At 37.2% G+C, this 24,897-nt stretch overlaps 1 protein-coding gene across 3 annotated transcripts in view; it reads right to left on the reverse strand.

Moving 5' to 3' along the window:
• The window catches only part of LOC120426921 (uncharacterized), a 114,406-nt gene extending 91,872 nt beyond the window's left edge, over positions 1-22,534 (reverse strand). For 2 of the 3 annotated variants that reach the window (XM_039591728.2, XM_039591727.2), the window contains exons 1-2: positions 22,344-22,534; positions 21,386-22,149 (exon numbers count right to left, since the gene is read on the reverse strand). In XM_039591728.2, coding sequence (XP_039447662.1) covers positions 21,386-22,149; positions 22,344-22,473 — 894 coding nt within the window. In that variant the 5' untranslated portion in view covers positions 22,474-22,534. The remainder of the gene's footprint in view (positions 1-21,385; positions 22,150-22,343) is intronic. The other variant, XM_052710752.1, reaches the window with a different exon arrangement.
• Between the last annotated feature and the right edge of the window lie 2,363 nt (positions 22,535-24,897).

Here is a 24,897-nt window from a genome sequence, read left to right on the forward strand (position 1 = left end):
ATATAATTCGTGACGCCGATGTGACCGAGGACAAGGAATAACTGTTGAATTTATATTTTAATATATAACACTTCACTGCCGATGGGTGATGATACGTGGCGTGTTGGAATAAAAAATGGCAAATAATATTCGCGTTTTTACGATTATTGCCGTCATTTGAATAAAGAGCACAACAGCATGATGATCGTCAACGGAGGCAGCAGCAGCAGTCGAACGAACGGGTTGGTTGGTGAATGGCCAAACGTCGAACGCGTCGAATGCATATTGCATATACGCCAAAGCCTGACTGTCCCCCGAAGCTCTCGCAAGAAGACAGCAGGTAGAGGAGAGCGAATTTCTGCAATTGATTTACAATTTGTCGATATATGCAAATTAAGTGCCATTTGTTTTTTTTTTTGGACCGCAGCTCGTTCATTTTCGCTCTATTTGGTTTGCTGATTGTTGCTGATGCGGAAGATGTGGTCCGTTCGGTGGTCCTCCGGGGAATGATCTTGATCCATCATCCGTAACGACCGGCCTCCGGTTAGAGAGACGTAGAAATGTGAGGCAGGCAACGAAAATCAATCTTGAAATATGAAGTGAATTCTGACTTTTTAAAATTTTGAAATCGAATAGGATGAAATTTATGTTAAAATATGTGCAGTCCAGGCACAATCATATGGACAATATTACTATTAAACTTTAGTATTTAGGAATAGCTAGATAATAAGAATAGAAATTCGTTGTTCCAAATTAAAAAATGCACTTTTGTACTATCTACCTATCACGATTAATATTTTTTGGCTGTGTTTTTAAGTTTTCATTGCATTCGCATTGTTTGTTACCGAAATTTATTACATTCGAGTACAATTCAATCAAAACTCAGTTCATTGTAATGTTTTGAACCAAAAGATGAACGAACGGTAGTGTGTCTGTAACATTAAGGCTATAATCTCAAATTCCAATCTGGTGATATTGATTTGACAACATAGTAAATTTTGTGAAACTTCAACAAAAGACTACGTAAATTTGACCAGTTGAAAATTCAATCAATAGGTTACACATTTCCCTACCCTTTCTTTCAACTTCCGTACTCTTTTCACATACAATAATCAACTTACTACGTACGATACACGCATCCCTGTCGTTTAGGTACATTGTATGTTTTTAGAGGGGATATTTTCCAAACTTGAAATTTTGAAACAAGAGTGTATTCACGAAACCAACTGATGACTGCGTTAACCTGAAGTGCCTTATCCATCGTGCACAGTATAGGTAGCTCCTGAAAAGTCGAAATTGTACTCAACTCTGCAAGGCGAAGACTGGAACGGAAAAGCGGTGGCGTTCTTTGGAGGTAGGAAGGGAGTCGGAACCAGTCAGAGGAACATGCTCTTCATTAGTCCCCACGGTAATATTTTCATTCTGGTTTAGATGAAAGGGTGAAAGTAACTGGACGGATGCTTCTAGGCAGCCAGCCTGACGTGTATCCCTTCTCTTCACCTCGGGGTTGGTGTACTCTTCACGCAGTTAATACTGATGCTGCCTTTCATCTCTGGCAACAACAATTTGAAGCGTTGGTAACCTTTTCCCCCGCAATATGCTTGGGAGTGTATCTCCATTGGTTAAATGAAGCCATTCCGTTTTTGTGTCGAGGCTGATGAAAAGCCATACGTTCACGAAGAAGGCCACTTCTACCAATTATACGACAGGACGCATAAAACTGACACAGTACGAAGGTACGAGGATGTTCGTGTACACGAGTGTGTACTTGTTCCGCATCCTCATGATGAACGCATGCGGATCAACACTTGAAAAAATGGAAGTCAGCCGCATGGTTGTTACAGAATACTCTCACCACTTCTTCGTTCACGCGTATAGAGGTTCTCATAGAATATGAACTGAAATTTAGCACAAAGCTACTTTACTAGGATGACTTTAAACATCAACCAAAATTGGCTCGATGAATTCCAACCCGTCACGTCACTTTCGCACGACCCCTCAAACACAACGGGAACCTCACTCTCTAAATCGAACACATCGTCAAAAGAATACGCACGCTCCATCGGCTTTGGAATTGTGCAAAATCATCATTTCGCTGCCAGCGGGTGAAATCCAATTTGTTTTTCGTTTTTGAAAACATTTTGCTGTTCCAATTGACTTGACAAGCCTTGTTAGCGCGCGTGGATCCCATCATCACTACTATATAGCTCTTTCTCTCTCGGTCCGAACCTCCCTCGAACCCTGGGTGGTAACAATTTGGGAGGCCCACACACACAGGTTGACGATCTCTTCTCCCCTGGACGACGCCAGGACGGATGACGGACGACTCTAACAGGAACGTTCGATCGGCGGGCAATAAAAAATTAACTCTTACAAAGCTTTAATATACAATCTATAAAACGAGTTAAAAGGCTTGTAAACACCTTAACATCTTCCTTCGCTTCCTCACGTTTTGTTGCTTTGTGTTACTTTCGCATTTTTTGTCGATCATTGCCACTCGTTGATTGTAAATGGTTTTGTTACTGGCTTTCTGAAAAGTTTAAGCTTTTGTCATTCAACCAATTGAACAGATGTCTAACTTAGAACTTTTTCGGCAGTGTCAAAATCTGACTTTTAGTTCAAACTGTATCGTCGTTAACAATCTGATGATAAACAAATTTGCATAATTTATGCATTTAATTAAACCAATTTTTGATAATTTTATTTTTGACCTAAAAAAAGTTCGAACAACTATTTTTACACGAAAAACATGACATGTATACATTTTGATGAATCATGTAATTTTTAGGAGGGGTGAAGTTTTCTAAGCACTTATTATGTTAATTTTTTTTTCAGATATTTTCATAGGAATCTATAACTTTTAATCGTCTTTTTCTTGTTTTGTGTTTGTCAATGATCTGATATTATTTGTGTTGACTCAAAACTGCTGGAAAGGATGATTCTACAATAATGGTATGTCAATTCCAAGTCAAGATTGGGAACAAATTGGGGTTAGGTATTTCAATTAATTGAAAAAATGAATTGAAATTGAAATTTAATTGAAAAAAATACATTCCCGAAATAATGCCCAACCAAGGGGTTTATGCTTAAACAAATCGATGCTTTTGTGCTCTCTTAAGTTAAAGAGAGCACAGAGGCATCGAAAAATTAACATTCCAACTCCCAATCCATCGAGAAGTTGGAACGGTAACTTCTATTCGCTGGTTCTTGGACATAACTCAACCAATCAGGCGATTATTTTTTTAAAATCCTTGAACTTTGCATTTGATCAAATCTATAATTTTTGAGATCAAAAACATCGTTCCAACTTTTTTTGCGCCAGCAATGCCACAAAATTGGTAAGGGACTATAAAAAGATATAATTTCAGCATTTTCCCTATGGTTTTAATATTTAAATATAAACCTATAATAAAGTAAAGAGTTCATACTTTTGCAAAGCACTATTGATTGTATTGCTTTCATTTGTGTGTGGAAACTTCTATGAGAAATCAATTAAGCAAATTGGTTTCTTTGGACCTAAGGAGTATATGGAGAAAGTTTGTTTAAATACAAAATATAAATAAAAATCATAAAGTATTTGAATCAAGCTAGCAAACTGCTCATATTCATAGTTATCATTCAAAAAAGTTATTTTAAATGTTTAATCCTGACCTGCAGACTTCTTTCTCACAGATATAAATGCTAATAATAAACAGTATCAGCGCTTTAAAGGTTCTCAAAACAACTTTGAAAAAACTTTCCTGCACTTCCCTGCACGCACGTACGCTGACGAGACGGTGGATTACACCGACTAACACATTTTTTTCTACTTATTCTCAATTCATGGGGAAGTCATTAACTAGAAGGTCTTGTTGGATAACGTAAAATTTGAATCAAACAGAAATTTGTATGGCTCGCATATCGTAAAATTTGTCTATAGTTTCTGAGTTGTATGTGATAGTTACGAAAAGCCCTAATTCCGATACAAACTTTGCTGTTACTTGTTTCCATTTTTGTTGGTTTGTGTAATTAAATAATCCGCGGGCATGCAAATTATTGGAGACTTATAGCCACCGAAGCCAGCCCGTTTTTACGTTGATGCACGCAGCAGCACCCCGGTTGGCTGGTTTGGAACAAGCTTTCTCACTCCAATATTTCCCTCCATTATCCTAAAAACAATAAAAATGTAAATGCTATCCAGCATGCGTGAATAAAAACATGGACTGATAACAGCCCCATATCGCGAAAATTATCCGCGTCGTCGTCGTCGTCGCCGACCACCGCGGCCTCGGTCCGATCGTCCGCGAGGAAACTGGAAAATTAATTTCGCGGAATATAAATTACCTGCAGGCACAACTTGAAGCATCGTGCTGCTGCTGCTACTGCAATGCCTCCCAAAACAATAAAAACGGGCCGAGCCACGCAGATATTCCCGTTTTGATGTATTTGTGCATATTAGAGCACGCCACCGCCATCAACAACAACTACAACAATGACTGCCCTTGTCCGGCTCTATTACTTGCCAAGTGTGTCGAACTATAACTAGCTGGCCTGGCTCGAGCAACATATTCGCATAAACACACTTGGCAGCAGCAGCAGCAGCAGCAGCGATAAGTTAAATGATCTTTGGCTGATTGTGGTTAATTAACCGCTAAACAATTCTGCGCGATAATGATACCACTTTAAAAATTAAAACTTATAATTTCAACATCGTTCCCGGAGCGGTGGCATGATGCGGTGTTTTGAATGGCTTTCGAAAATTATAAACTAGGTTCTGAGCGCGGATCAGTCGCGGCCGTGTTTTTCCCCTTTCTGGACAACACGCTTCCCAGCTCGGTGATCCCACAGTTCCGGCGGCCATAGAGCGGGAGGACTGTTGCTAATTATATTTTATTCTGCCTCTGAGCTGCCACTTGAGTTTCGAAAACATTAACGCATAAATAAGTTGCCTCGCGGGGATGCTTCTCTACTTCGTACATAGTTCCAACTCAGTCAGCCACAATGTCGTCATTGCACATCCCGTTGTAAGCCGTTGTCCCCTCGAACTATGGCCGGATTACGAACCACCAGGATGATCTAATATGCATTCCCACAACCGCAGCTTCCGGCAATTGAACGCGCTTCAAAAGGATCATCGTCAGACACGCGCACCAACTTTCGACTCCCAGGACCAGAAAAACGTGCAAGCCATCATCAACCACTTGAACGCAATGAAAACATCACGCAAAATATTATAACCCCACTTGTGTGGTGTACGTGTGTCTTGTTTTTGGGTTGACTGCCAAGAGGGCCCTCCAGAGCCCAGAATCCAAACGGGTCCTCTTCTGAGTTCGTTGTAGCAAAAACTGTTTTGCATTTTATTTAAAACATCATAATGATCATAAACAACAAATGAAATGCATCCGAATCGGGCCGAAAGTATCGGGTTGGTGTCCCCGATGTCCGTGTCCGGTTTCCGATTTTCGAGAGTTGGAGCAGAAATCCTGTTGAAATCTCGGCACAAAACTTAGATACATTTTTCACAAGTCATCATCGTTCTCCATCCGAGCCTTCTGAGGAATTTTAAAACCATTGCTTCCGGAATAGGGTACAACGGTATTTTTTTGTTTAAATGCAATTTTGCGATACACAGAATAAAATCAATTCCCGTAATCGTGAATTGTGTTCATGAATTTCAGAACCACGAAGAAATGTATTCATGAGTATGGTGCATTTGCACTATAAACGTGAACATATTCCTTCGTGGTTCTCAAATTCATGAACACAATTCACGATTTCGAGAATTGACTTTTTTCCGTGTAATTGAAACAGATTACGGATTCTTTATTATGATATTGTTTTAAATTGTTCATCTGTACACCTTTCGATGTTCATAAATCAAGAATAATAAAAACTTGTTTTGTTCCAAAGCAAAAAGCAAAATGCTACTGGATCGTAATGGCTGGTATAACCTTTTGAAAACTGAAATGATTTTTCATCATAAAATATACATGTCTTTAATGATTGAGATTAAAAAAAGTAATGATTTATTATGGTAAAAAATATTCAACTATATTATTCTTAAATAAGTTTTCATTCAAACCATTTAGAATGGCATGACGGGCAAATTTTCATGCCATACTTTGGCCACCCCTAGTTTACATTGTTTGCTTAAATTTGATTATAACATAAAATATTTACAAAAGATAACAAGATACTCAAGATATTGAAAAAACTGTGATTGCTTAGATATTTTTATCATTTACATAGTACATAATATCGAGGTAAACTCTCTAAATTTAATTTAATTTTCAAGAAAAAAGGAGCAGGTGCAGTAGTGCCTTGACCTATCTATACACATTGTATACTATGCAGCAAACCCCCTCTTAGCCCTTTTTTATGCTTTCGAAGTAAATCGGACAAATATTTGTCATGAGAAGAGTTTTTTTATCACGATATTTAATTATCAAATCTTGAGCCCTCAATTTCGCTACAATTCCATGTAGGTAATATCTGCTCGCGCTGCAAATCTCGTTGATGCTGTTGTCTCAGAAGTGGTTTTGTGTTTGTGTACGGTTAGCACGTACTAATGTTCACGTACGTCGACCACAACCTGTTCTTGGGGTTCTTCTCCTTTAGATCACATGCACCGGAGCAAGCTTTGGAAAAAGCTCCTTCGAGGAGTGCATGAATTGAGGAAAAAAAGAGCAACAAAGGATAAGGAAGAGGTCTCAGAGCAGGGAGAACAACCCTCAAACCCTTGGTAGTAGAACTTTTGCTCCTCTCGACAGTGCAATTTGCGCTTACGGTATTAAAACTTATTTGCTCGTTCTAACACCCGCACGCTTGTGTCCACAGCCACCACACTGTTCGTAGGAAATATATACGAAATGAAGTTCTGGCAGCTCCATGTTGCAACTTTGCTTGCCACACGAAATCTGGGGGGTTTGGTTCGGTCTGGTCGGTTGTTTGTGTTTTGGGGGATTTCGTTTGTCAAGTGTCTTGTATGCATGGGGAAAGATGCAACTTTGCGTGTTTTATAATCGCCGTCATAGAACAATAATAACAACTGAGTTAAGCTGATTTCTCCCAGTTGGTGCAGGAGTGAGTATGTGTGTTTGCGAATAAGTTGTTTATTGCACTGGTTCGATGTATGACCCAGGGATCAAATGTGACAGAGTTAAACGAGTTGATTGGCTTAATTTTGGCAATTTTTGACCAGTTTTTCGAAGTATTTACTTCTTAAACTAAGATTTCTTACAGATTTCAAAAGTGCATTAAAAATTTAATAAAATAACATGTAGTTCGATTTTTACTGTTGAGTAACGGGAAACGGTCCACTTTTACGAAAAATATGTTTTTTTTGGATTTTTTTGAGTATTTTATCGTATGTTCAAATACTCTTAAATGCATTCAATCGCTATATAAAATTAACAAAATTTCGCAGCAAAATAAATTACCACTGATGATTGAATCTGAAAAAAATCTATTGAAAGAAGTGAAAAAGAAGAAAATGAAAAATGATTTACACACTTTTCGAAACTATTACATCTTTATTGACTAAGAAAATTATGGGAAATCCAAGTCATTATTCTTTGTGGCTTAAAATTAACTTATGTATGATTTTTCTTTTTAATTGCTCAACAAATCAGGGCGCAACAAAATATTTTTTTCAAAAAACTTCGTAATTTCAATGAAATTAAACGAGCAATCAACTGAGATCAAAACATCGTCGATAATCACTTTGAGCATGAACAGTTAAAACATATTTTGAAGTTTTGCTTAATTTAGATGTACTGTACCGCAAAAAGGATTTTTGGGCAAAAAATATGTTTTTCGTCAGAACCTAGATGTTGAAACCATGGCAAGTAATTTTTTTTTTTGCATTTTTTCATTCCAATTATGAAATTATAGCCTGTTATTTCAATTTTCATAAATTTTTAAAGCTTAGTCATTTTTTTCGTGAAAGGCCTTAACAATTTCCAAAAGGCATCGCGGGCCTTGAATTGTTTTGCAACAGTTGCACTCCCCATTAAGCTATTTATTGCTTGATATGGGTTAAAAAAAGAAGCAACAATCGAAGCAAAATGTGTAAAAAAAAAACAAAATGAGAAGATAATGAAAAACACATATCAGTAAGAAAATCAAATTAAAAAAATTACATTAGATCAAATTAAAAAAATTACATTAGGTACGTTAGATACATCAGATAAATACAACAGTTGAAACTAATTAAAAACAGTGATTCAGTGAGCAAAATTACTAAATGTAAGAACATCACAACACATTTTTTCACAATTTTTTCGTACTCTTGGTAATTCTGAAGTTAGATTATGTAGCTGAGCGGAACTCCAAAACTCTGTTATGTATTTAAAAAGAACTTAATTGCATCAATGGAACCGATTTGAATTGTATTGAAAATAATGTCAAGAAATTCAAAAAATACCTTTCGTCTACGTCCTGAAGAAAAGAAAAACATAAATTGTGACAAAATAAGTTAGGGCGTGAATAAAATGGTTCTGTCTAAAAAAAAATAATGCAACAGCTCTCTGAGATTTGCTTACTTAAAAAAGAATATTGACCTAACCGCATGCTAACTCGACTTCTCAGAACAACACGACATCCACATTCCGCACCGCGAACTACAATCGTCAAAATGATGAACGGGCGGTATCAAGTAAGTGAATTCCTCCCTTTACAAATGTTTAACAAATTGGTTACACTTTTTTTTAGCGCTACAACCTGCGGCCTGCGTGCCGAAAACTTTTTCGAAGAATAAAAAAAAAACAACGGCGACGTGCATTAAATTGAAAGTCATTTAGGCAGAAGTGTGATTCGCATGTTTCTTGTTTTTAGTCGGAAACAACTTTTTTTTTCTTCTCTGTGTCGCTCCTTGTCTTTTCGCCGCCCTCCTCTTCTGATCTTTAACTCACTATTAGTTTGATTCTTGTTTATTTTATTTGGGTCTGATTTTGGTGGCGTGTGCAAAAACAAAAAAAAAATAAACAAAGCGACATCACAACTTAATTGAGGGCAATTTGTCTGATGTGGTTTTCTAAATGTGTGGTGGAAAGTTGCTTGCTTTTTATCCTAGTTTTCAGGCTCGGTTGATGGTGTCTCGTGGAATGAACAATATTTGAAATTTTTATCATCGCAGTTTGATTGCAATAACAAGCGTGCTGAAATCGCTAACAATGACCAGTTGGTGGTCGAATCAAGAAGCATCAATTTTTCAAACAGTTAAAACCCAACCACAATACGGCATGTTCCCCGGTGAGAAAATGGCATTTTGACATAGTGTTATTTTGAGGTGACTTTGCGATATTTTTTCACCTACGTTTGGCCCCAGCCCCGACCAGATTTTCGTTCGATTTCGTGTTGTGAAGTGACTCTCCGATACGCTCACACAACAATGGGCAAAATAAATAAGCAAACGACCCGTCAAAACTATAAATTATTACTCTGCCAGTGGGTCCCTCTCCAAAAGTGAACAACAACGAAACAGCGAACCAGACACTGAAACAGGGACATCAGTGGGGATGATTTACAATTAATTTAGATTTAATTTAAATTCATTTATCGATTCTCGTTTAGGTCATGACCGAAGGAAAAAAAAAAGCAAGCACTCAGAGGGCGATTGCAGTCCAAAAACTGGGCCAAAGTGACCCCCCAGTCAGCCGTCACTCATTGATGATGATCAGATATGGTAATCCGAACACCGATCATCGCTGTAATTAATAACTTTTCGAGGGTTTAATTATTTGATAACATCATTCAAATTTATTGCTATTTCCGCACGAATCAAACCTTTCTCAAATGCTACGACTTTCAACCATACGAAGAATGTCTTCCACAGTCTGTCTCAAATTCATTTATCATTTCGAGCTCAAAAAAATTCGATCTCTGTGGGATGTTTGTTGAATTGGTCTACCTACCAGACACAGGTTTACCTACACAGTCGCTAAAGTTGCGCACTCATCTTGGTAAAATTAAATTTTCATAATTGTTTTCATGGTGCCTCGAACTGTATCAAAGTTTTTCTCCTTGGAGGTTCCAGCTGACAATAATCTTTCAATCTCAAACCTCCGGGGATCCCAACTCATCGTCATCGTTCAAGGGGTCAAACCAAGCCCACTTTCCTCCAGCGTGAGGGAGGAAGAGTAAAGCATTTTGTTTTCTAACGCTCAAGTTCTGACACTCTATCAACACCACCACACAGCGAGCGAGAGAATCCGTCATAACTGGATGAAGCTGCTGCTGCTGCGTCACGATCGTGGTTTTGTGTTGAGATCGATCTATGCGCGATAGGGCGTAATCATTGTTCGATGGTGGACCAATTAATTATGGCGCTAAAGGCGAAAGGGAGAGGGAAGTACATGACAACCGCGAAATTCCATCAATTGAATGATTTTGTCTAGGTGGGTAGTGAGATGGTCACGGGAATGAATTGTATGGACCCTAAAATTCGTACGAGCTTTGAATATTTATATTCATTGATGCTATCGATTGTTCTACTTAATTAATTGATAATTTAAAGTTAATTAAAAAAAAAGGATTTCCATTGTATTGTGGGCCACAATACAATGAATAACATCAAACATGTACTAAAGACATTCCGACATGTATTCCAGGTTCGAATTTTACTCCTTAAAAAATTACACATTTTTTTATTGTGAATTTAAAACTTTATTTTGCGATACTTTTGATATAAACTTGATTATCCACTTCACAGTAAAAAAATGTTTAAATCTGAAGGGGGTGAAATTGATGGTTTACTATTACCTCTTTTAAGATGCAATATTTTCTCGATTCAGACTGAAAATGTGGCATTACACCGAAAAATAATTTTAAAATCTGTATGTATAAAAAAAATCTCGTTTTTGGTATACAGATACCATTTATTACCAATTTGAAATCTGCATGAGAAAATAATTCAATAAATAGTTTAAAATTTATTCAAATCTATTGTTCAAGGAAAAACAGCAGGCTTGAACATTTTTTCATATCATTTCACGCCATATCCAAATCTGCTTTAAGAAGTATACCAATTTGTCAAAACATATGAATATAGTGTGATGGTTTAATGTAAACTTATCTTATTAACATTGTTTTTTTGACAAAATTATCAGAACCGAGTATTTTTTGTCAAAAAGCTGGCTCATTAAAATATATTGAGTTTGGGCTGTCGCATGATATCGTTTTGTCAAAATATGCAAACAAACATATTTTATCAAAACAAACCTATTCCCTAATGAATAAGTATTCTTCTTGTTTCTAGTAATGCTTCTCAATAAGACATTTTTTTCTTCGATGAACAAACGAGGCTTAAGCTACAACTGCACGATTAAATTCCTCAGATTGACACTACCCAGAAAGAGAACATCTGTTTGGAAGGTTTGCAACGCCAGCAAAGAAAGGTATGGTGCAACAAAACAAACTAAAGACATCCCCGTGAACGTCTTTGTTCCAACGGCAAGCAAATCTTTGGCCATCACCCCGCAGGATCTTCGCTGCCTTTGCTGCTGCGTTTACAACCGCTATTAGCTCATGTAAATACGAAATCATTTGTAATTGACATAATTGGTGCCGAGACATGCAATTACGGTCAGATGGCTTCTCCGGGTGTGTCCATTTTCGGCAGCTCAGGACCACACGAAAACTCGACAACAGCAACCTTTCACGTCAACCCGGCTCGAGCCCGAGGTCAAGACTCGGGAGAAAAGGTGTGTGCGTGCGTAATTTAGGAGCAATCTCCGCCGGGAAGTGCCCATCTGAATGGCTTTCACGGCGCGACATTCCGGCTTCTTTGGGTAGAGGAGGCCCCCAATTCAAACCCTTTCGACTGCTGAGCTTTTACAGCAGGTGGTGATTCTTCGGTTTTGTGGCCAACTTCCTAAAAACATTTCATTCATTCATTCATCCATTCACTCATTCATTGAGTTTTACGAATTTTATTTGACCAACGGTTTCAAACGTAACAGGGCCATTCAATTAAAATTTGTTTACATCCTTTCGGGATTGGTGGCCGGCCACTTTGATATATAAAAAATACTGCACTATAAACAAACCCATTAACAGCCCGCCGCCGCCGGGAATGATCGTTTCGGCTAGTTCTAATTAGAAGGTCTGGAAGTAGTAAACTTTTTTTTACGTTGCCTCAGATTTAGTTTCTTGTGTGGTTTTTGTTTTGCTCGGTTCAGCGCCAAACGTAACTGACCCTTGATGGCTTCATTTCAGCTCTGCTGCAACGCAAGTACATAAAGATATGAATGAAATGTGTTAAAGTAATAGTTTTGATAACGAAACAAGTAATCAACCTCAACTTTTAGTTGATCCAGATAAACAAAACTGAATAACAATTCTGAGATTGTTATGCTACTGTGCTACATTTGACAAGTGTGGTGAAATGATCGATTTTTTTTATATGGTAATTTTTATAAATGCAGCTTGTCAAACTGATATGCACTCTTATTGTTTACACTTTTGATTGATATTCAGGACCCCGAGAACCAATGTTTTATTAAGGTCGAATGGTTTTTTTCCCTAAAGTTTGTATGGATAATGACTGCGATTTGCTCCTTGAATCTGTCGATTGACTCGTTTTTCAAAGTATTTGGTTTCCCGACTTTCAACGATGTTACAAATTTTCTAAGTGGGTATATTGCGCCTTGCAGCAATTCCTAGAGTTTTGTGTCAATCGTGCTAGGCCTAGATTTTTTCATCACACTGCTTTGCAGGACTGAGAACTGTCAACTTTGCGCACTTTGCACCGCGCTAGAGTGCTGCGGAATAATTTTCATCACAGTTGGCAAATTGATTTTCCATCACACCATCAACACAAAACAAGTGTAATGCATCGACTTCTGACCACAATCTAGTCACCAAGCTGTGGTAGCCGAGGCAGTTAAGTCATTGAGATGGTCTGTTAAAGGTTCCTGGCTCGATTCTCGTAGTTGGAACATTTGAGTTTTTTGACGGGTTATTTGTTTTTTTATAATGAGCTCGAGGGCATAATTCTATCGGCCACTTCGAGCTGTGTTCGCTGAGTCCGTAAACGGTACCATTATTCACACGGCTCGAGGCCATGATTTTCTCGGACGATTGCTGCCCAATTTTGGTAGATTTTGGACGAAAGAAATCTGTATATTTATCAGTATGATCAGTTTTGTTGTTTTTAGTTCTAAGCATCTCTTAATTACAATGTTGTTGACTCTTAATTACCCAATTATTGACATTATTACAAAAGTTTACAGCCCTAAATGGCATTGGAAGATTGGACAAGCTGCAGGGTAACGAAAGGGGTAACCAATCGCCCTCTTCAACGACGAAATTCCGAGCATCCGTCCATCTCGTCCGTTTTCCATCATCCGTCCGGCAAGCTGACGAGGAACCGCCGTAAGCCAAGATGCCGGCACGAACATAGCTACTTCCCGGCACCGAAGACCAGAATTCCACAGCCGGAACAAGCAGTAATAATTGTCTTCTTACACCTAGTCTTCTTAAACCTAGGTCTTCGGTAGCTATCACGGTTGACAAAAAACGCTAGGAATTGCTGCAAGGCGCATTATTATTTTCCTTAAAATGTATTGCTTGAGGTCTCTTCAACTAAAATTTGGACAAATTTCTTCATCATGACGACGTGCATAATCCCAACGGTCAATAAATTCTCAACTAGAGGGACATTGTTTTATTATTTTATAGATAAACAACAAAAACCTGCTAAGAACCGTGACCATTCTCGCATTAACCAAGGGGTTTCCAGCATCGTGTCGGACTGGTCACTAATCCGGAATTACTTGGAATTTGAGCAAGTAATTCTGTAATTCCGGATTTACTGAGTAATTCCAGAGTAATCCTGGTAATTCCTAATAATCCCAGTAATCCTGGTAATTCCATGATTCTTGTTTGTGAAAACATACTTCAGAAAATAATAAAATAATGAAAAATAACTGTTAAAAAGATAATTTCGATAAACCTTTTATGATTCTATTTATTGCCTATTAATTTTCATGTAAAAAACCAAAGTTATAGCTAGTACGGGATCTTTCGGATTTTGAGTAATTCAGTAATTCCAGAATTACTCCGCAATTCTGCAGTAATTCCTGTAATTCTGAAACTACCTAGTAATTCCGTAGTAATTCGAGTAATTCCATAGTTACTCAGTAATTCGTATATTTCCCATCAATTCAAATAACTGCTAGTAATTCTTAAAAGGTAAATCAGCAGAATGCAATTTGCTTTTCCTTGATGCCTTTTATGGTTGTAAGAAGTACAGAGTGGATTCGGAATGTCCGCAAATTTGGATGCTCTCTAATTTCTTTTAGATAGTTTTAAAGATTTTTTTGTTCTTTGTTGTGCTTTGAATTTGAAATGCACTCAAACGCCAAAATCAGTTGTCAAACTGATGTTGATATTTACCCAATTTTCTCGATGCTTTCCAAGTAGGGCGTCCAATTTTCCCGGGTTTTGAGTTTACCGGAAAACGGGAAAAATATTTATTTATCCCCGGGAAGTTTTTGAAAAGACATAAAATTTATGTTTTCTTTATATTTGTTATGTTTTTCAAGCTTTAAAGTTATAGAATTAGCTCAGTACTAATAATATCAATCTAAACAAGGATAGCAGTTTTTAGATAGCTTAAACAAATTTTTGCTGTTTATATAATGTTATATGCACCACATTTCTAATTCAAATTAAATAAGTATCTTATACATATTTATTTTTTATTTATTTCTATATGACATGACTAAAACAGCTTAAAAATTGGTTTAAGATGTCTAAAAAACAAAAATGACAACAAATACAATGGTGTAAAATTTTAGAAAAGTTTAAACTTATTAATTGTAATACTAATGTTATTTCCAGGCCAAATTAAGATTTTTGTTTAATTCCTGGAATTCCTCGTACAACATATAAAAATCCCGGAATTTTGTGCCGGAATTCCCTGCATGGACGCACTATTGCCAAGCACGTGGTTTTGTGCGTTTGACAGCTGTCATTCGATCCAATTCCAAAGACTTTTCTCAATACGCTGGAAGCTAGGCAGTAATTCCAAGCTATTTTTTTCATAAATTTGAGCAATTCTGCGTGGTTTCTGGAAATCCCAAGTAATTCTGGGAACTCAAAGTAATTCATGACATATTGCCAGTAATCCTGGTAATTCCATTTAAACTGGTCAGTAATCCTTGATGCTGGAAACCCCTTGGCATTAACCGTAGCATACTATTTTGCAGAGGTTCTCGATCTAAACACAAATGGGGAAAATCCAGTTTCATTTTTCAATGGAACGATGTACATAATCTGGGCAGTTTTTGGTGAAATTTGTGTCATCACCCTTAAATAGGACTTCACGAAACTAAAAAGAAATCCAAAATTAGTCACATTGAGATCATCTCTCTGCAGGACTGCCAAACCGATGAAACAGGTCCCTTTTATCTAGAATATCCGTCCAAAATATCTGAATCGAATAAAACTTTTCTGACTTTGAAAAACAAACCAGCTACAAACAAAAACAACTTTTCCATGGTTACGGTTGGAAGTGTGATGAAAAATCACTGTGATCAAAAGATACTGTGATGAAAATAATTGCGCAGGGCTCTCATTCAATATTACGCCCTTTTGAAATGTTAGTCTTGATTTCAAATTTTTGAAGGTATTGTTTTCGAAAAGATCGAAAAATTTCACGAATGTTTCATATTTTAACATTGTAAATCGGACAATTAGTTGCTGAGAAATCAACATTAGAAAATAGTGGGTTGTTTAGGGGAGACTTAGAAAACAACAATTTTCCTGTTTTTAAACCTTTGCATGGCAATATCTCATCAACTAAGGGTCGTATCAACAAAGTCCGAAAAAGCAAAATATAGAGAATTTTCTCAGCTTTTCAAAAATATTTTTTCAAAAGTGGGCAAACATGGGCACTATTTTAAAAAAATCAATAACTGCGACTATTTTGAAAAAAGTTACATAAAAATGGCTATAACTTGAAAACGGTGCACTTTATCAAAATTTCACTAAAGTACTTTTTGATTGCAAATTCAATTTTACATCGAAAAATGAAATTGAAAAAATTTTGCGACCAATATTTCGATTTTTTGAAAAAAAAAATGTTTTGATTCAAAAAATCATAACTCGGTCAAAGATTTTTTGCCCATTCTGGAAATTTCTGAAAAGTTGGCATTTGATGTCCTCTAAAACATATCAAAAAAAAAAAATTAAAAATAGTGTTTATTTTGCAAATCAAGTTTTAGTGACAAAAAGTGAAATTAAAAATCACCAAAAAAATTTTTACCGTGTATCATTTTTTTTCAGTGTAGTCCATATCCATACCTACAACTTTGCCGAAGACACCAAATCGATCAAAAAATTCCTTCAAAAGATACAGATTTTTGAATTTTCACATATCATTTTTGTATGGACAGCTGCCAAATTTGTATGGAAAATTATATGGACAAACTAATGATGCAAAATGGCACCAAAAAAGTTTCAGCCGGATTAAAAAATACAAAAATAATCGAATGACTGAAATCTCAGAGAATTGTTCTGCTTTCTCGTTGGGAGCAGATTGGAATTGAACCCAAAACCATTCGCTTACAAAGCAAACACCGGAACCAGTCAGCCACGGCCGCTCCCTCAAAAACGACTTTGAACAAAACTAAAAACATATATTACATATCATCCCGCTCAATCTAGGTTTTCATCGAGTGTGAACAGGATACACTGCTAGTTTATGTCCAATGTCCTATAGTTATTAGGGTGTTTCATCCAAACAAAAGTGTTCACCGCCTGACATGGGGCGTCGTAATTTTCAGCTAGCCGTCATAGCATACTAAGGACAATGCGTACATTTGAAGGGTGAATCGTTGATTTTGGAAACACCGGACGTCGATCCGATGCGCACCTTGGGGACAGAATGGACAACCCTAATTCCTTCTGGATTGTGTTCACTGGACCATCCCCTACACACGTGTCTTTATTCTGAGTGAATCCATGTTGTCCCCGGACCTGTAGGAACGATTGAACGAAAAGCACAAAAATGTAAACTTTGAACCGCTGGGGACAGGCCAATTCTCAACCAAATGGGCTGATATTTGGCATGACAGTCCCTATGGGTGTCCTCTACTAGGGGAACCTCGGTTTGTCTAATTCTAAGAACTTTTTTGTTTTGATGAAACACCCTATTAGTTATGTTCTATTTAGCCTCATCTTATCTCGGCATATGTACTGATGTAAAGTCTCTCATTGTTCCATGTGTGTAATTTCCAGTCACCCAAAACATTCCTCACACACTGACTGCTCGTATCCAGAAAAGGCCATGTCAACGTGTCAGCATCGGATCAAAAAGTGCAAGAATATTTCCAACAGCTGGTATTTTATTCCTCACAGTCGAATAGAATCGGGATGCATCTGTAACATAGCTAAGCATGAGCTATTTTTAACGGCCCTTACGCACGTGATTCTGGATCTGTGTCAGACTATTATGAGTTATAGCCCACTTTAAGCTGCCGATCAGTTGCTCAAAATAAACAACAATTGACACGAGTCTGTCAATAGTTTGAGGAAATTATGTCATTTGTTACAAGTTTGCCACGGTTCATGTTACACGTGGGGTTTTATTCCTCCACACCACACTCGATAGTCCTTGATGTTTCCCGCGTCGTGTTCCACACTGCTGGTGCTGGCTGCGATGAAAAATTGTTCATTTCAGCGTCTTTGCCTCACAAGACGACACACCAGGAAAACGATCTTGTGCGCGATCTATTTAAAAATCTAAATATTTGTTACAGTCTTCGCGACATCCATCAAATGACACTTTAGCACTTGTGTGGCCATTTCGTGTAACACACGCACACCAAATTTGATGACGCATTTCCCTGAATGTTTTTTTTTCGAAAACGGACTCGCTTCATGGGCGGCAGATTTTTGGGGCTGTGAAGTGATGCTTGTTTTATTTCACAAAAATGCTTTAACATGTCTCTAATTTGGCTTGAGTAAATTTCACTAATTGTATCATTTTTAATGCATTCGGGGTATGAAATCATTTTTATTTTTGAATGTTTATTGTGCCAATTTCAATCAGTTTATCATCATCATTAGCAGATTTCATTAGAAAAATACCTCTGGTAATGTATCAAAATGACACATACATTTTAAGAAATTATAAATATTTTTGTAAATTGTTATAAAATGTATTTAAAGGACCTTTTAAATGTGACATATAATTTGAAATTAAGACAACTTTGTGATAGGATATCGATACTAGTAAAGTAAATCTTTCCCAGTTCCTGAGGGGAACACCCGTGAAGAGTATCGGGGCCGGCATTTACAAAGCGGATTCAGTGGCAGTTTTTCACTCAACTAATGTTAACATGTTAAGGTTAATGTTAACATTCCATAGGTCGCCTCCCTAAGGTGTCGTGATAAGGTCCAGTTTGTGACGATACACTAACTTTCCTTTACTAAGCAATCGAATCCAGAAGGGAAAAGATCACCAGTTGTGTTGGTCCGAGCCGGGATTTGAACCCCGATCTACCGCTTACGAGGCGGAAGAGCAGTTCTCTCAGATTTCGGTCATTCGATTTTTTTTGTATTTTTTAATCCGACTGAAACTTTTTTGGTGCCTTCGGTATGCCCAAAGAAGCCATTTTGCATCATTAGTTTGTCCATATAATTTTCCATACAAATTTGGCAGCTGTCCATACAAAAATGATGTATGAAAATTCAAAAATCTGTATCTTTTGAAGGAATTTTTTGATCGATTTGGTGTCTTCGGCAAAGTTGTAGGTATGGATACGGACTACACTGGAAAAAAATGATACACGGTAAAAAAAATTTGGTGATTTTTTTATTTAACTTTTTATCACTAAAACTTGATTTACAAAAAAACACTATTTTTATTTTTTTTATTTTTTGATATGTTTTAGAGGACATAAAATGCCAACTTTTCAGAAATTTCCAGGTTGTGCAAAAAATCTTTGAGCGAGTTATGAATTTTTTTATCAATACTGATTTTTTCAAAAAATCGAAATATTGGTCGCAAAAATTTTTCAACTTCATTTTTCGATGTAAAATCAAATTTGCAATCAAAAAGTACTTTAGTGAAATTTTGATAAAGTGCACCGTTTTCAAGTTAAATCCATATTTAGGTGACTTTTTTGAAAATAGTCGCAGTTTTTCATTTTTTTAAATTAGTGCACATGTTTGCACACTTTTGGAAAAAATATTTTTGAAAAGCTGAGAAAATTCTCTATATTTTGCTTATTCGGACTTTGTTGATACGATCTTTAGTTGCTGAGATATTGCAATGCAAAGGTTTAAAAACAGGAAAATTGATGTTTTCTAAGTCTCACCCAAACAGCCCACCATTTTTTAATGTCGATATCTCAGCAACTAATGGTCCGATTTTCAATGTTAAAATATGAAACATTCGTGAAATTTTCCGATCTTTTCGAAAAAAATATTTTCAAAATTTTAAACCAAGACTTACATTTTAAAAGGGCGTAATATTGAATGTTTGACCCTTTTGAAATGTTAGTCTTGGTTTAAGTTTTTTTCAAATATTTTTTTCGAAAAGATCGGAAAATTTTACAAATGTTTCATATATTAACATTGAAAATCGGACCATTAGTTGCTGAGATATCGACATTAAAAAATGGTGGGCTGTTTGGGTGAGACTTAGAAAACATCAATTTTCCTGTTTTTAAACCTTTGCATTGCAATATCTCAGCAACTAAAGGTCGTATCAACAAAGTCCGAATAAGCAAAATATAGAGAATTTTCTCAGCTTTTCAAAAATATTTTTTCTTAAAGTGTGCAAACATGTGCACTAATTTAAAAAAAATGAAAAACTGCGACTATTTTCAAAAAAGTCACCTAAATATGGATTTAACTTGAAAACGGTGCACTTTATCAAAATTTCACTAAAGTACTTTTTGATTGCAAATTTGATTTTACATCGAAAAATGAAGTTGAAAAATTTTTGCGACCAATATTTCGATTTTTTGAAAAAAATCAGTATTGATTAAAAAATTCATAACTCGCTCAATAATTTTTTGCACAACCTGGAAATTTCTGAAAAGTTGGCATTTTATGTCCTCTAAAACATATCAAAAAATAAAAAAAATTAAAAATAGTGTTTTTTTGCAAATCAAGTTTTAGTGATAAAAAGTTAAATAAAAAAATCACCAAATTTTTTTTACCGTGTATCATTTTTTTTCCAGTGTAGTCTGTATCCATACCTACAACTTTGCCGAAGACACCAAATCGATCAAAAAATTCCTTCAAAAGATACAGATTTTTGAATTTTCAAACATCATTTTTGTATGGACAGCTGCCAAATTTGTATGGAAAATTATATGGACAAACTAATGATGCAAAATGGCTTCTTTGGGCATACCGAAGCCGTCCAAAAAGTTTCAGATGGATTAAAAAATACAAAAAATTAATTTAATGAATAAAGACCGATTTCGTAGAGAATTGCTCGGAAGCGTTTACCACTAGGCTACGTGGCTCGGTCTAGCATGTAACAAAAGTGACTTTTTGGCGGGGATTCAGTGGCTTATTCCAGAGCCCAAATCCCAAATACAAGCATGATTGGAAGTAACAGGAGCTGGCGCTTTGCATTTGAATTTTAAATGGGATTTAATCCGTAAAAGACATTTAAAAAAATAGGCAATTTGGCCACTTTTACTTTTAACAGCACTGGCTAATAGGCCAGATTCTTGCGCAAGTTTTGGTATATAGCGCAGGCTCCAGGTTGCTCGAAACTTCAATGTTATATTCGGTACACGGAAAAAAATGTGTGCGAGAAATCATGAATTTCGTGAATTATTTTGTTCATTTTTTCGAGATACCTATAAACATTGAAATTACGAACCATGGTTTCAACATTTTCATGAAAAAAGTTTTTTTAAATGCATTATACACCTGTCCAGTTGTTTTGCAATCATTAGTTTCCAAAATATCTAAGTATTGACGAAAATTTTAAATTTTATTTTTTGCGAAAAATATTTTTTATTGCGGTGCTGTACATTGGAATTTCATAAAAATTCAAAACATTTTTAAACAAGCCCAAACATGCTAAATATGATTATCAATGCAGACAAATGCATTTTAGGTTGTTTTCAGTTGATTAGACTTCTATTTTCATGAAAATTTTCAAGTTTTGAAAAATATTTTTGCTGCCCCCTGATTTTTCGGACCGATTTTGAAGGGAGGAGGAGGGGGAGGGGGCGACATAAACTTTAAAAAATATTTGCAACGGCCTTACGAGAACTATTTTCAAAGTGTTCTTATGTTTTTGAATTGATGAACTAATTTGAATAAATATCAACACTTTAAAATATTTTTGAAATGGTATTTTTTTTAAACATTATAAAAAAATAAGATAATAGCTCATGTATTTTCGATGCCTCGATGTTGTCGACTTGTTAATTAGATTTTGTCTTACCTTTTCCGGCTTCTTTTTTCCAATCGGAGAAGGCACTTTCGCTTCTTCCTCCGAAGCAAAACGATTAAACTTTAACATTTTTTCCTTCACGCTCAGCTTATTTTCCTCGTGCTGTTCGACAGCACTGGCTTCGTTTGCATTTTTAGTGTCACACTCTTCCGCCACAACAACATTCTCCTTGTTCGAGTCCGGTTCTAGCTCGGTCAGCGGAGAACTTTTCGCCAGCTGCTCCGGAACGGCCCGTTTCCTCGGCGGAATGGCCGGAACCGGTTCTTCCTGGCTATCAAACCGATACAACTCAACGCTTGGCTTGCGGGACACTTCGGTAAACTTTCGCGAATCACTGCTTTCACTACGCACTAGAACGGAACCGATTTTACGCGAATCTACACTCATCACTTCGGTGCTGCCAAAACTAAACTCAGAACCACTGCGACCATCGGAACTGTTCTTACGCGACAACGTGACAACACTTCCCCGGGGGCTGGCCGCATGATACGCGTACGGGTTCGCCAAGTCCGAAACTTCCGGTGGTGGACGGTACGGGGGCGGGGGTGGCAGCTTCAACGGGGAACCTTCGCTGTCGGACGGAACCGCCACCAAGGAACGGGAACCCGGGCTCATCGGGTAGCCCGCACTAAGCACATCTTCGCTGGGGCACTCGTCGATGTACTTTTTCCGCAAAATGAGATACTTTTCGTCGCCCTCATTCTTGATCGATGCAAGTAGATTCACGTAGCTTTTGAACAGCTTTCTTGCCTCCTCTGGAATGAAACACACAGCACACAATGCAAATACCAATGAGCAGGGCTTAATCACACTTTCAAACGCGATATCGGGTGACATCAACGTCGTCGAAATACGCAAATTCATGCACTTTTTTCTGTGACGAATCAACAAGTGCCACTGCGGAGCGAACAAACGTAAACAAACGCACAAATCGCCGCAAATAACTTACCTTGCGTTTCTTTGTTGGTCAGAAACGAACGAAAATGCTTCACCAGCGCATGATTGGTCACTTTGCAATTGTTTTTCAGCATAAAATTGCGAATTTCAGCCAAGGAAAGCTCGCGCGGACCCGAATCCATGTTCAACGTTTACAAAACTCACAAATTCTAATGGTAAACATAAACAAACCAGCCACGACCGGATGATTTTGACGTTTGAATAGAAAGATGTGAGCCGACATTAGCGGAGAATGCCGCAGCAAAGCAATTCTCTGCAACTTTGGAAAATGATAAATTATTTTTATTTTTTCAAATTTTGTGATGTATTTTTGCTATTTATCATTCCAATATAAATATTAAAAAAAAGACTTTTGAGGATACATGTTGTGTATGCAAAAAGAAGGCAATTTTGGTCGTCCATACAAATTTGATTGTTAATGTGTGGGTGTGTGTGCGTGTGTGGTCTAATCCAATAGAGATATCCACGCGCGAGAGTGTGTTAGTTTGGAGTTTAGTTACACGCAGACATAGGCAAATCGAGTAGAATGATTCGTCTGTCAAAATCAGCTGTGTCCTTTGTTATACCACGAGCACGTGGTAAACAGCTGGTTTTTACAGGCGATTGATCTACTCGATTTGCCTATGTATGTGTAAAAATAGTATAAACAAAATCAGCTGCTTGGAATTCAGCCAATCACAATCGATCAAAACCAAAACATTACTTTAAATACAAATACTAACACAGAATCATGGTGTGCGTGAGAGAAACCGTGGAGATCTCCACTCAACCTCCGATGGTTTGACACCAACTATTGTCAAACGAACTGGGTCACTTTTTAGTTTGACACCCCTTTTACAAGGAGTTCACACACACTATCAAACGTTTGTTTTGATAGTGTTCGTGGGCGTCATAGTGTAAAAAGTGACAGTTCGTCACTTTTTAATTTGACTTTGACCAACCAACGGTTGAGCGTACCCGCTGACCGGAAGCGAAATTATGGGAAAGTGTAGTTTGTATCAGACTTGGGTTATGCTGATACATTTTCAGGGTTACGAATCAAATCACTGCTACAGTGCAACCTTCTGATGGCGACTGCTTAGCGTCCCAGACCACCATACGAATTTGATTGGTGGTCATACAAAAAAATGCAATGTACATATAAAAAAAATCTGTAACATATATGGACGGGATATTTTCATTGATTTTGCGTCTTTAGCAAAGTTGTAGGCAACTTACTATCCAGCAACTATTGGACCGATATGTAATTTGAACAAATAAAACAGTATGGAAATGTTCTGATCATTCCAATAAAAAAAAACTTAAGTTTGGTCTAAAAATTTATTAAAATACAAATATTTATCATCCATCGAAGCTCCAGAGAATTGCTCAGTAAATGAAGGGAAAATCCGCAGTGAACGAAACTGGTCTGGCTGGAAGTTTTCTTGCAGCAGCACACAAGCGCAAAAGGCGCATGGTTTGGCAGCGGTACGACAAGCAAGCAAGCGCGAGAAGCAGCATGGGGTGAATGAATGAAGTTCCCACCGAGAATTTTAACTCGAGTCTCGACTTTATTCAGGCTCGATCTCAGGCCTGATCGACCAAAGGCATCTATTTCCAACGGTCACCTAATGTTGGCAAATACCGAAACTTTGAAGTTTGATTACTTTTTCTGTGATCTACCGAAAGATTATAGCAGTGAAAGAGATGTTAATTTATGACTGATTTTAACGTTCTTAAACCTTTTGCTTGAAAAAAAAAACTCAGCAATATTTTTCTGATGTGCTCCCTATATATCCCCATATCTCGGTGAAGTTATAAGTACCTTCACAACAACCAGTTGATTAATTACATTAGCATGTAGAATGAAATTGTTTGCGATAATTAGACAAAATAATTTATTTTCATGTAGAGTGCGCACGCCGAGTCGTGTGCTGCCGATGCTGAATGTAAGCAAATATTTGCGCGACAGCCAAAAGGACCACGTGTTTACTCAGTGTTGGACCAACTGAGAAAATCCAAAGGAAATCTCTCTTTTCCTTTTCGCCGCGCTTATTTGCTGCTGCTACTGTTTCGTGGATAAATTTCGTAACAGCTCGGCTGTTGGCTGGTTTTCCCCGCTCGCGAGCATCGTGGTCTTCGTCGTCACGACAAATCAGTGGAAGGAGAGACCACCAGAAGCGATTTTTAACGCTGAGACTAATTAACATCATAGCTTAGCTGCGTGCACCATTTAGGCACAGCTTAGCTGTCTCGGATTAAATCCAGTAGCTTTTTAATACGTTTTTTGGTCTACCCTCTTGGCCTGACGGCTGTTAATTGCTCTAACAAGACGTAAAATTTAATTTCGTTCAATTTACGCGACAAGATGAAGAAGGGCGCAATTTGAGTGTACCTTCGCGGTGTCGGTTTTCCTCTTTAGCCACGACCTGAAATTTGGTCACATTTTCGGAATAGATCAAAAGCTAAATATAGGTCGCTTGGAGGGCGATTAGTTCGCATATGAAGAATTAGATTTTCAGTTTAGTGGTTGTTGTCACATCGATGGAAAGATGTAGTGCAAGTGA

The sequence above is a fragment of the Culex pipiens genome, chromosome 3 (genome assembly GCF_016801865.2).
Source record: "Culex pipiens pallens isolate TS chromosome 3, TS_CPP_V2, whole genome shotgun sequence".
Classification (NCBI taxonomy): Eukaryota; Metazoa; Arthropoda; class Insecta; order Diptera; family Culicidae; genus Culex; species Culex pipiens.